Genomic DNA, 12504 nt, shown 5'->3' with positions numbered 1-12504 from the left:
ATAGGCCGCTAAGAAGTCTTACCGAGGACCCGCCTTACCTCGGCTGCAGCCTAGGCTATTTTGCATGCGTTAGTGAAAGCAATGCTGCACAGTGGAACAGTGCACCACCCTCTATGTGGGTCCCGTTCTATTTGTCCTACCAGCTTACAGCTTTCTTGGTCTTTAAGATCCTCTTTCTTGATCACCACAGTTCCCCTGTGGTCAGTCACAGGCCCTTAGAATCGTCCATACAGCGCCCCTGGCATTCCCTGCTGTAGAAACCACAAGCTGAAAACCCTTGGCCTTTGCTCCTTGCCCTGTGGGCATCAATTACTTTTGTGTCCAGATCTTCAGATGGTTACGTAGAGGATGTTTGATGAGTGTTTGATGAGTGTTTGATGAGTGTTTGCCTCGCCGGTGGGTCGAAAGCATTAATACAAACTTCTGTTACCAGAGAACAGCCCAACCAAGTCTGTACAGACGTCCCTGCAGTTACTGAGTAAAAACACCTCAGTGTGTGACGAGCTTTTCTGCCTTTAAAGGTTTAAAGAGAAACTGTCCGCTATGCCGTTGTGGAAGGTGGGACCAGGGCAGGTCTTTGCCAAATGAGACACGATTCAAAGCCAAAACTGAAAGACTTTAATTCAGATTTTGTACAAAAGCAGTGACAAAAGTGACACTAGTGGTAAAGGTCAGATCACAGACACAATCCCAAAGGAAAAGAACTCAGTTCTCTTTCTCTACCCTTCCAAAAAAAAGTGGTTGTGCAAAGCCCCACGCCCGCCTTCGCTCCCGCTCCACAAAACTCAACGGGGAAAATACTATAAAAGTGGCGTTACAGTGTCCTGTTAAAGATCCCTGGTAGAGAGTAGTGATTGGTCAGCAGTACAGCAGGCACCGGGGGGAGGGGGGGGAAGAGAGAGAGAGAGAGAGAGAGAGAGAGAGAGAGAGAGAGAGAGAGAGAGAGAGAGAGAGAGAGAGGCTGTCCCATGGCACTGGCGATTCTGCTGGGTCTCGGCTAGAGACTTTGCTCGACAGCATGCGGCGAGCTTTGGCACGGGCTATTTTTCGAACTCCAGCGTGTTCAGCTTGCTTTGCAATCTTGCACTACTGTGCTCAGACCTGCACTCCATGCAAAGTTATGTGACATCAGACATCTCTGAATCTCAAAAATAGACACTGTCAAAAAAAAAGGATCGCAAACCACCGTACATCCCACTCTTTTTAAGCAACCAGCATATCCATGCTCCGCCCACCAGCACCATTTTTCTTAGCAACCTTTGCAACAACACTGGACGCACTTTTTTTCGAACTGTAAAATTCAGCCCAAATTTTTATTCATTTTGTCTTGACTGAGCCAACGTTAGCATGGCAGCTAACTGTACCTGTTCCCATTCTGCCTAGTTTTAATAAGCTATGACAACACAGGCCAGCAGAGCAGGGTGCTAACATGGAAAGCTGAACACTGGGTAATGACGTTAGAGACGCTGTAGCATTTCAATGCCAATAACATTCAAAAGGGCAAGCAGTCCTTCTCACTGAAATATAACTTTCATTTTTCACTTTTATTTTAAGTTTCTAATCATGTTGATGCAGCCAGGCTCATCATTTCCAGATTGTTGTACCAATTAAACCCAAAAAAAGAAAAAAATACATTTACAAAAAAAAAAAAAGTAGGAAAAAGCCCACCCAACTGATTGAAGTTTTTAGGAAAAGGCAATATCAATATATATTAATAAATACAAATATTAGTAAGTCTGAATGCAAGCTGGTAGAAAAAGATTTTATTCTAAGCTAATTTGGAAAATTCTTATTGGTCCATTCAATAAGAAATGTCACAACTTCAATGACAGTTCAACCTTAATCTAGACCAAAACTGTGATTTTGAAGGTTTTGTTTCGAAAGTATGATATATAATTTATGTATTCATATATATTTATTATTTTTATTTATTTGTTTATTTAATTTGTGGGTAGAATTTCACTTTTAATTTTTTTTTTTTACTTTTTAAAAAGTTACTACTGACCTTGTTCCATTATTTGCCAGATTTACTAATTATAATTATTGGCAACTGAAAGGCCCTTTTTTGAGAGCAGGATTAAGACTGATCAAATAAAAATAATACATTTAAGCTGTATTAAATTTGTGGCTTTGAAGCTGGGGACCGTGCTGCTGTTTTCCCTGCTGCTGCACACTGATATGAGGGTTAGCTTTGGAGAATCTGGATGTAGTCTGCTGGTACTGGTACAAAGCTGAGTTGCCTGAATTTGCAGAATATGAATGGCATTAAGTCCCAACAGCAATGTCATAGAGTAGTGCCGAGCCGGCAAAGACAGGAAAGCTGTTACTGGCAGTTAAGCTTATTTCACCATAGTGATTTTTGAAGTTCATATATTAGCACTGTGTTTAAATCTGAATAATAACCTCTTTGCATTTTAATTATTATAATAATTTCTTTACATTATGTGAGCAGCTGTTTTTGAGCAGTTGTCATTTCTGCAAATACTGCATTTTTTAAAATTTGGAATTTAAGGGAAATGTTAATTCATGGTTTATTAAATACAACACAAATGTTAATTTCTCTAAACACATTGCCTATAAACGGTAAACAGGAGGGTGGTCTCTTCATTTTTTCCGGAGCTGTATTATACAGCACTGTGCAGTTTTAGGTACCGAATTATCATCATTATTTAAATAGATTTATTTGAAACCATTTATCTCATCAGTAAATAAATGGTATCAATAAATAAACACAGCTTTAGGACAGATACGGGTCAACATGAATCCAGTAAAAAGGAGAAACAAGAGCTTCACATTCTGAAGAAAGAAAGTAGTGAGATCTTGTCGGTGAGCTAGTCTGAAGAACAGAGCTCGGTTCCTCCAGGTTTCTCCTGGACACCCCCCAGTCCAGCCAGCACAGCGTGGAGGATGTGTTCACCTCCATCATCATCATCATCAGCAGCAGCAGCAGCAGCAGCAGCAGCAGTTCACCTGATTTACCATCATTAAGCCCTGATTTACCACCAAACCAGGTGTTGATCTGAGGAGAACTCTAAATAATATCTAATAATTAATTCCTTAAAGAGAGATTTGGAAATGGTTAAACAAACACAATAACTTTCTAATTTATATTTGCATCTAATAAACACTTACAGTCAAATTTAGCAGCTTTTTAACCCTGATTTTCACAGGTAACTTAATCATATGCACAGTCCGGTAGATGCTGTACTAGTGTAGGACTAGTTCCAAACCTCCAAAAAGCTGAGTGCCACAGTTTCTCATTAAACTGAACGGGGCTGTTACTAACATTCAGTAAAGCTTGTCCAACCTAGTAACAGTTGCTAAGAAAAAATGTACTACTGGGCGGAGCAAAGACAAGTCAGACAAGTTCTCTGTTTAAAGGTAAACGCTAAATGCAAAAGAGCGGCAGGTGCTCCTGAAGGCTACTTCTAAAAGAGTGAGAGTGGTCCACCCCACCACCACCAAGCACTGGTTTCTTCAGTTTATGGCTATAGTTGAATGAGAGTGAGCTTCCAGCTGCTTCCTTTGAGCAGGCCTTGACCCCAAACGAATACGGACGGCTTCAATGGAACCAGCGTAGCCGGACACCATCATCATACACACTCTGGAGGATCCTTTACCGTCAACAAACACTGGCTACCCAGGCAGCAGAAGATCCAGTCTGTGATACTAGAGCTTCAAACCCCTGAAATCTTTCATTTTCCACATTTCTTTTGGTCCATTTGTCACGAAACCTTAACAGACACAACATATCGGGAGCTGGCTTCTTGAAACCATGTTCACAACAAACAAACAAACAAACAAAAACCAACAACATCCACAACCCCCCAGTTCAGAACACAAAGTAGAGTCAGGGCTTTGGAGCCTCCATCTCCACGTGTTCCACAGCATCCTGAGACAGTCCTTCAGAGTTAGCAGAGTCAGAGGCCATGGCTGAAAGCTGAGCTCCTCACGGCAGCCCGGCAGTCCAACCAGAGTGCAAACACTGGATATCACTGAGAAGAGTGCAATACGCTCAGGGCAGGTTCAACTACTTCCTAAAGCAGAGGGTTCCCGTTCTTCAGCAACCAAGAGCCAGTCCACAGTTTGCTTTGATCCAGCTTAGAAACACACCTTAGACAGGTGCTAGAGACTTTAGGTTCCTCAAAGAACTTTTAGATGGATGTTAACAACTTCTCTAAGGGGCTAAAAGCAATGGAAAGAAGCTTGGCACATTTAAAAGGCCTACTTATGACATTTGGGAGACTGTATGAACCAAATTGAGCCATGATTTAATTTGATATGGCAGTCCTCCAACCTCTCTTTATCCGTTGGAGTGAAAGGGATTGTGCTTCACCCAGAAAACCTGTCTGAAAACTGTGTGGGGGGATTTCAGAAAGCAGGATAATGTAGGCCAAAGACCCAGTTCCAGTTCTGAGGGTCTGATGTGCCTGAAGGTCTTTGTTTTCGGTGATTTTCTTGCTTAAACCAAGTTTTAATTAAATTAATGAGACCCTGACCCACCAGGACCGGAACAGACAGGCCCTGGTCTAGGCCTAAAGCAAACATCGTCCAAGAGGAACGTCTCATACCTCCTACCTCTTCTCCTATTGGTCAATCTTAACTTTTCTGGCTAATGGAAACATCCTGCTTTGTGAAATGGCTGCAACAGAACAAAGATGTGGACTGGCTAGACTGGATTGGGAACATTGCACTTCCAAGGGCCAAAACAAGGCCTTTACTAGCATTTCTTCACAAAGCAGTTTAAAAACGCTACATACACTGACCAGCCAGAACATTAACACCACCTTGTGCTGCCACAACCGACCTGAGCATGGACTCTACAGGACCAATGTTCTTTGTTCAATGTCCTTTAAGTCATATAAGTTGTGAGGTAGGGCATACTTAAGCATCCTTGAGCATCAGTCAGTCCATCTGAAGTCATCCTTACTGGGAGCAATTTTGGTAAGTACTCCCCACTGAATACCAGGAACCCCACAAAGCCTGCCTAAAGTTCTGGAGTTTCACAGTTTGGCTCTAGTCAGAGTGTCTCAGAGGTCTTACGCTTGCCCATTTCTCTCTTCTCTTCCAGAACACATCACCGACTCTTCACTTGCCCCATCTCACAACCTACAGGATATAAAAGGATCCCCCTGGATGCCTTCATCTCACCCCTTGACAGACAGATGTCTCTGTAGATGAAGATAATCAATGTTTCTACACCTCACCTGCTAGTGGTGCTAATGTTACAGCTGGTTGGAGTACTTCTTGGTGTAACTGATGCTTTGTGAATAAGCTGAATGGACATTATCGAGCCCTGGAATCATAAACCCTCTGAGCTTCTACTTTCTACTACACCAAAACAAACCACGTCACCCTATTTTCCCCCTCATCGTCTAACGGCAAAGCCTCTGTAAGGCAACACTAACCCTGCAACAAAGCAGCCAAACGTGAACAAAATATACACATGATCTCAATACCCAGTTTCTCGAGTCTGCCAGTTTGAAACAAACTGAGAAGCAGCCAAAAAAAAACTCCAAAAAACAAAAAATAATAATAACCTTTCACCCAAGAGGTCTAACAAACAACAATGATGAGCGTCCACAAACTTTTTGACGTTTCAAACTCGAGCCAAGATCATGAACCTTTCTATAAATGACGAATCCCTAACCCGGACAGACTGATGTGTAGAAAAAGATCACAGTATCCATTAATCAACGCCAGTCTCAAGGCCACGGCTGATTCCTCCTGCAGACGGTTTGAGAGCACTGATCTCCATCACTGTAAGAGAAAAGCAGAAGACAGGGTTGAAAACAATGGTGACATTTAGTTCAGAAAGGGAAACAATTGGAGAAATTCAAATGGATCAGTAATCTGCTGAACTGGTGAAAGGATCAGGCCTAAATCCTTTAACCTGAGTCACTGTGATCGGCACGTGGCCAAAGGCTCCCCAGCTACAGGAAAACAGCCCCTCATATGACCCTCACATGGTCAAACTCAGCTTCCCTATAAATATCACCGCTATTATTCGAAAGAAAAAGAGCTGCTCATGAGGGATGTAGTGATCCAACCCTCCCCCCATATTCTCCACAATTAGCCGTTTCCAGTTCCCACCCACTAGCTAGGACTCCTCCATCACCTATCGTTACTACTGGTGCTGGAAAATTGAAGGCTAGCATGTGCAACAGCTACACTGAGGGATGGGGGAGAGGGAGGGCCCGGCTACGGACGGCTGTGGCATCACCAGGAACCCAACCTGCCAAGAGCACATTTTAATACCATGTATACTGCATGTCCAAATGTTTGTGGTCAGACACACACAGCTTGTTTAGACCCTGTAAATAGGAAGTAAATAGGACTTTCAGGAGCAGATAAATAAACATGAGCCTATTTGCACCATGCTTCCTAATGCCAGGGGTGGGCTAGAGGGGTATAAAGCCCCCCAGCATTGGAAGTGTGTTCTCTGTAATGATGGTTGCTGCTCCATTCAATACTTTTGGAAAGAGCTGGGGAGTTACAGACAAGGTGGGGTGGTAATGATCCAACATCCTGACATCAGGAATGTTCTTGTCACTGAATGCAATCAAATTATCACAGCAATGCTCCTCCAAAATCTAGTAGAAAGCCTTCTTCCCTGGACAGGGTATAAACTTTAGCTGAAACAAGAGACAAGCAGGTGTCCCAATACTTTTGTCCATATAGTGTATTTCGTACATTTCGTACTTACATGCTGCTCAAGTTTCTGATAGTCTCCTGATTTCGGTCTCCGTGTGCCTCTTGATCTCTTGCCCTCAAGCACATAAGCAATGATCTGAGAGAGAGAGAGAGAGAGAGAGAGAGAGAGAGAGAGAGAGAGAGAGAGAGAGACTCCAGGTTTCTATGTGCAAGGAAATACAGCCAAATACAGCCAGGCCAGAAGTCACAGAAGGCCTTAGTCCAGTACAGGTTATTACACGGCTGCTCGATAGGTCATTCGCTAACCGCTGTTGTGGTGTTGGATTTCACAATACTGAGCTCACAGATTTAGGGTCTACAGTAGGGTCAGATATGTTGCCTGTGCTGGTATTGAAACCAAGATAATTAACATTTACAGCATTTAGCAGACGCTCTTCTCCAGAGCGACTTACACGGTTACTCGTATTACAGAGGCGGGCCAACCTAGTGTTAGGAGTCTTGCCCAAGGACTCTTATTGGTGTAGCACAGCACCACAGTCACCCAGACCAGGGGAATCGAACCCCAGTCTCCCACATGGTGGAACATTCAAGATACCACACCCTTAAAGCAGCGTCCCTGTCACTAACAGTTCAAACCTAGCAGTAGGTGGTAGGGGTATCTCGATCTGATCCAGTGACTCGCTTTCGAGGGTCAATCCAGGCTGTAGCAGAGTGCCATCTGGCGTCCTCTTGGCGTCTTCTGATTTTTTCTAAAACTACCCCAGTCAGTTTTAATGCTAACTCCCCATTCCACCTTAAATAGTGCCACAGATTTCAACAGCAGAGCGGAACTGCTGTGTTATTTAAGGTGGAACGAAAAGTTTGGGGAGGAGGAGAACTTTAGCTTAGCGTTAGCTCAGAGCCTCATCACAGCATCAGCAGACGGCCACAGAGCAGCAGGTAAAGAGTGCGTTAGCTAATCAGTGATCAGACTGCAGAGCTGTAAAGGAGCTGGGAGCTGTATGGTCAGGGTGGGTCAGTCAGACTGGACTGTGAGATATGAAACGCTACAGAGTTTAAAACAGTCGCTTAAAAAGTTGCTCTAAACAAAGTAGATCGGATTAGAATTTAGTCTGATTTTAGAAACTGGTGCTAAAATAGTGATTTTACTGCTGTTTACTGCTGAGGATTAGCACAGCTTACCTAAATTGTGGTGCTGTATTATTATTTATAGAAACCCAAAGATTAGATCGGATCGGATCAGAGTGAAAAAGCTTGTTCGGGACATCACCAGTTTGTAAGCAGGAAAATTATCAGTCAGTGCTGGACTCTGACCCTCTGTGAGTACAACTGGTAACCCTTTGGTCTACAGGCAAGGCAGAAACTGCACCAATATACATAAGGAGTCCCACCTTGCGCTTGTTATGGTATCCGATGTAGAGGACGGCCACCAGTAGAGCGGTGGAGACGAGGTAGGCAAAGAAGTGGCTGCTCTCGTCCTGCTCTTCCTGAGGGTTAAACATCACCGACTGATCCTTGTTTCGATTGATTGGACTCTTGTGAGTAACATCAGCTGCTAGTTCATCATCACCACCATCTTCATCACCACCATCTTCATCATCAAAACCGTTGTCTTCGGTCTTGACCTTACCGTCCTGGTCTTTCTCCTCCGCCTTCTTCTGCTGTTCGTCTTTCTTCTCCGTTTCCTTCACCTGCTGGCTGTCTTCGGTCATCGTGTCCGTTGTCTGCTGGCTGTCTTCACCCTCTGCTTTGTTCCCCTGCTGCTTGTCCTTGTCCTGTCCTTCCTCCGTCGCCGGCTTCTTGCCGGTGTCCTGTCCTTCCTCCGTCGCCGGCTTCTTGCCGGTGTCCTGTCCTTCCTCCGTCGGCTTTATGCCGGTGTCCTGTCCTTCCTCCGTCGGCTTTATGCCGGTGTCCTGTCCTTCCTCCGTCGCCGGCTTCTTGCCGGTGTCCTGTCCTCCCTCCGTTGGCTTTATGCCGGTGTCCTGTCCTCCCTCCGTTGGCTTTATGCCGGTGTCCTGTCCTTCCTCTGTCGTCTTCTTCTTGTCTTCGTCCTTTTCTTCCTCCGTCGTCTTCTTCTTGTCTTTGTCCTTTCCTTCCTCTGTCGTCGTCTTCTTCTTGTCTTTGTCCTTTCCTTCCTCTGTCGTCGTCTTCTTCTTGTCTTCGTCCTTTCCTTCCTCTGTTGTCGTCTTCTTCTTGTCTTCGTCCTTTCCTTCCTCTGTTGTCGTCTTCTTCTTGTCTTCGTCCTTTCCTTCCTCTGTCGTCGTCTTCTTGTCTTCGTCCTTTACTTCCTCCGTCGGCTTTTCATTTCCGTCCTCCTGCTGGCTGATTGGAATCTGGGCCTCACTTGTCATTCCTTGCCCTTGATCTGGCTCCGATACTGTGGCAACCTGACCCACTTTCTGGTCATTTTGGTTTTGCTTTCCTTCAGCTGTCGCTGTAGCGACGTCTTCTCGTTTCGTCATTGAAGAGTGGGGGCGACCTGGGAAATGAAAAGCAGAAGCATACAGAGGCTCAGCCACACAGAGCTACATATAGGAGTGATTTAAAGTGCGGAGGTCTTCTTCTTCTTCAAGACGTGTGCTTCCGGTATGGAGTCAGGCTTCAGATCCAGATGTTTATTATTTAGCTTTCTATTACAGTGAAAGTGACTGGAGCAAGGAAACGCGAAGGGCGGAAACTACTGTTGCTTCAACCTTCTGACTCACATTAAAATAAGAGACCTGTGCATCAGGAGCGATCCTAAGACCACATTTTCCCTAAACAGTGGCAGAAACAAGCCTAAAAGGGCAGAGGTTGAAGTGGTTTGGAGGTTTGAAGTCAAAAGTATTGCTGAAAATTTGCTTTGCAGTGATTCAGGTTGTAGACAACCAGAACACTAACTAATGGATACCATATTTTTATTTTTAATTAAAAAAAAAAAAGTCATACTAGAAATATCGATATCAGCAATATTAACCCTGGCTTAGAAAAACACAGTGGTATCGCCCAGCTCTGATTATTTATCCAGCACTCTGATTTAGTGTACCTTCAAAACACACGTTTCCAGCCCAATTTCTAGACCTTAAAACGGAGACCCCTTAATGAAGAAACATCTGTGTCATCTATGTAACTATGACGATATGGTAAAATATAAAAATACTATATCACGATACATGTAATCACAGACTAAACAGTCTCACTAATCAGTAACGACAGATTCTTATAAGCTACTATTCAGATCCTCTCCCAGACTGAATACAGTGATTTATACTGTACACCTAATTAACCCAGTCTATACTCAACATCTATACTCAACATCTAATTAACCCAGTCTATACTCAACATCTATACTCAACACCTAATTAACCCAGTCTATACTCAACATCTATACTCAACATCTAATTAACCCAGTCTATACTCAACATCTATACTCAACACCTAATTAACCCAGTCTATACTCAACATCTAATTAACCCAGTCTATACTCAACATCTATACTCAACATCTAATTAACCCAGTCTATACTCAACATCTATACTCAACATCTAATTAACCCAGTCTATACTCAACATCTATACTCAACACCTAATTAACCCAGTCTATACTCAACATCTATACTCAACATCTAATTAACCCAGTCTATACTCAACATCTAATTAACCCAGTCTATACTCAACATCTAATTAACCCAGTCTATACTCAACATCTATACTCAACATCTAATTAACCCAGTCTATACTCAACATCTAATTAACCCAGTCTATACTCAACATCTAATTAACCCAGTCTATACTCAACACCTAATTAACCCAGTCTATACTCAACATCTATACTCAACACCTAATTAACCCAGTCTATACTCAACATCTATACTCAACATCTAATTAACCCAGTCTATACTCAACATCTATACTCAACATCTAATTAACCCAGTCTATACTCAACATCTATACTCAACATCTAATTAACCCAGTCTATACTCAACATCTATACTCAACACCTAATTAACCCAGTCTATACTCAACACCTAATTAACCCAGTCTATACTCAACATCTATACTCAACATCTAATTAACCCAGTCTATACTCAACATCTAATTAACCCAGTCTATACGCAACATCTAATTAACCCAGTCTATACTCAACATCTATACTCAACATCTAATTAACCCAGTCTATACTCAACATCTAATTAACCCAGTCTATACTCAACATCTAATTAACCCAGTCTATACTCAACATCTAATTAACCCAGTCTATACTCAACATCTATACTCAACATCTAATTAACCCAGTCTATACTCAACATCTATACTCAACATCTAATTAACCCAGTCTATACTCAACATCTAATTAACCCAGTCTATACTCAACATCTATACTCAACATCTAATTAACCCAGTCTATACTCAACATCTAATTAACCCAGTCTATACTCAACACCTAATTAACCCAGTCTATACTCAACATCTATACTCAACACCTAATTAACCCAGTCTATACTCAACATCTATACTCATCACCTAATTAACCCAGGCTATACTCAACACCTAATTAACCCAGTCTATACTCAACATCTATACTCAACATCTAATTAACCCAGTCTATACTCAACATCTAATTAACCCAGTCTATACTCAACATCTAATTAACCCAGTCTATACTCAACACCTAATTAACCCAGTCTATACTCAACATCTATACTCAACACCTAATTAACCCAGTCTATACTCAACATCTATACTCAACATCTAATTAACCCAGTCTATACTCAACATCTATACTCAACATCTAATTAACCCAGTCTATACTCAACATCTATACTCAACACCTAATTAACCCAGTCTATACTCAACACCTAATTAACCCAGTCTATACTCAACACCTAATTAACCCAGTCTATACTCAACATCTAATTAACCCAGTCTATACTCAACATCTAATTAACCCAGTCTATACTCAACATCTAATTAACCCAGTCTATACTCAACATCTAATTAACCCAGTCTATACTCAACATCTATACTCAACATCTAATTAACCCAGTCTATACTCAACATCTATACTCAACATCTAATTAACCCAGTCTATACTCAACATCTAATTAACCCAGTCTATACTCAACATCTAATTAACCCAGTCTAATCACACTGTCTGTAATGAAGCCTGCAGTCTCCTCCATATGTGTAGAAAAGCATATTGTGCATCACGATACTATATAATATATTTCACCACCCCTGAATCACAGCGGCCCATTAACACACTGTACAGGGAAGTGAAAGTAATCGTGGCCTGCTGACAGGAGAGCAGTCCCTACCCACTTCCCCCTTTCTCACCATGACCCTTCATTTCGTAACACTGGTAACCCAGCTGCTGAGAGCACACACACACACAGTGAGCTCGACAGTAGCAGATATGAGCCGAGAGGAGAGGAGACCCTCAGACACCCCTCGGTCCCAGCGGCTCTGCTGGCTGTCTGCTCGCGGGCGGGCTAACCGCCTCTACTCACCCCGGCAGCTGTAGAGGCAGAGCAGCAGCAGGAACAGCGCTGATAACCGCATGCTGAGACCAGACCTGCGGCCGAAACACGTTCAGTACAGAAACTGCGGAGCAAACCAGGCCACGAATATCCGCTTCTGTCAACGACGCAACGTCGCCCACACCGCCGTGTGTTTATGTAAATAAAAGAAAGGTGCCTCCGTGACGTTCCGTCTTCTGATTGGACGCCTGTGTGCCACGACTTTTATTCTATAATTATTTTTTCTATTTTATCTATCTGTCTATCTATCTATCTATCTATCTATCTATCTATCTATAATGCATTTATATTATAGGTAATTATATATTGTCTGTATATATTGTCTCACTCAG

General features: G+C 42.7%; 1 protein-coding gene across 2 annotated transcripts; it reads right to left on the bottom strand.

Annotated features, from left to right (window-relative positions):
• Window positions 1-603: 603 nt before the first annotated feature.
• On the bottom strand, window positions 604-12287 carry tgoln2 (trans-golgi network protein 2). Of its 2 annotated transcripts, XM_072682463.1 has the most exons (5): window positions 12143-12287; window positions 8586-9133; window positions 8046-8552; window positions 6707-6790; window positions 604-5760 (listed from the first exon to the last, which is right to left on the bottom strand). In XM_072682463.1, the coding sequence occupies exons 1-5, from the start codon at window positions 12192-12194 to the stop codon at window positions 5758-5760; spliced, it is 1194 nt and encodes a 397-aa protein (XP_072538564.1). In that variant the 5' UTR covers window positions 12195-12287; the 3' UTR covers window positions 604-5757. The 2 variants fall into 2 exon arrangements, with proteins under 2 accessions (XP_072538564.1, XP_072538563.1); XM_072682462.1 differs by having other exon boundaries at window positions 8046-9133.
• Window positions 12288-12504: the final 217 nt, after the last annotated feature.

This window comes from Salminus brasiliensis, chromosome 6 (genome assembly GCF_030463535.1).
Source record: "Salminus brasiliensis chromosome 6, fSalBra1.hap2, whole genome shotgun sequence".
NCBI lineage: Eukaryota > Metazoa > Chordata > Actinopteri > Characiformes > Bryconidae > Salminus > Salminus brasiliensis.
This window is presented reverse-complemented; position numbering and strand designations above follow the sequence as displayed.

What these genes read in the sequence shown, in the direction of transcription:
- tgoln2 (XM_072682462.1), bottom strand. Translation starts at nt 12,194, where the DNA reads ATGCGGTTATCAGCGCTGTTCCTGCTGCTGCTCTGCCTCTACAGCTGC. An exon ending in CTGCCTCTACAGCTGCCGGG is followed by an intron (nt 9,134 to 12,142) that starts GTGAGTAGAGGC and finishes TTCATTTCCCAG; the next exon opens with GTCGCCCCCACTCTTCAATG. An exon ending in GATACCATAACAAGCGCAAG is followed by an intron (nt 6,791 to 8,045) that starts GTGGGACTCCTT and finishes TCTCTCTCTCAG; the next exon opens with ATCATTGCTTATGTGCTTGA.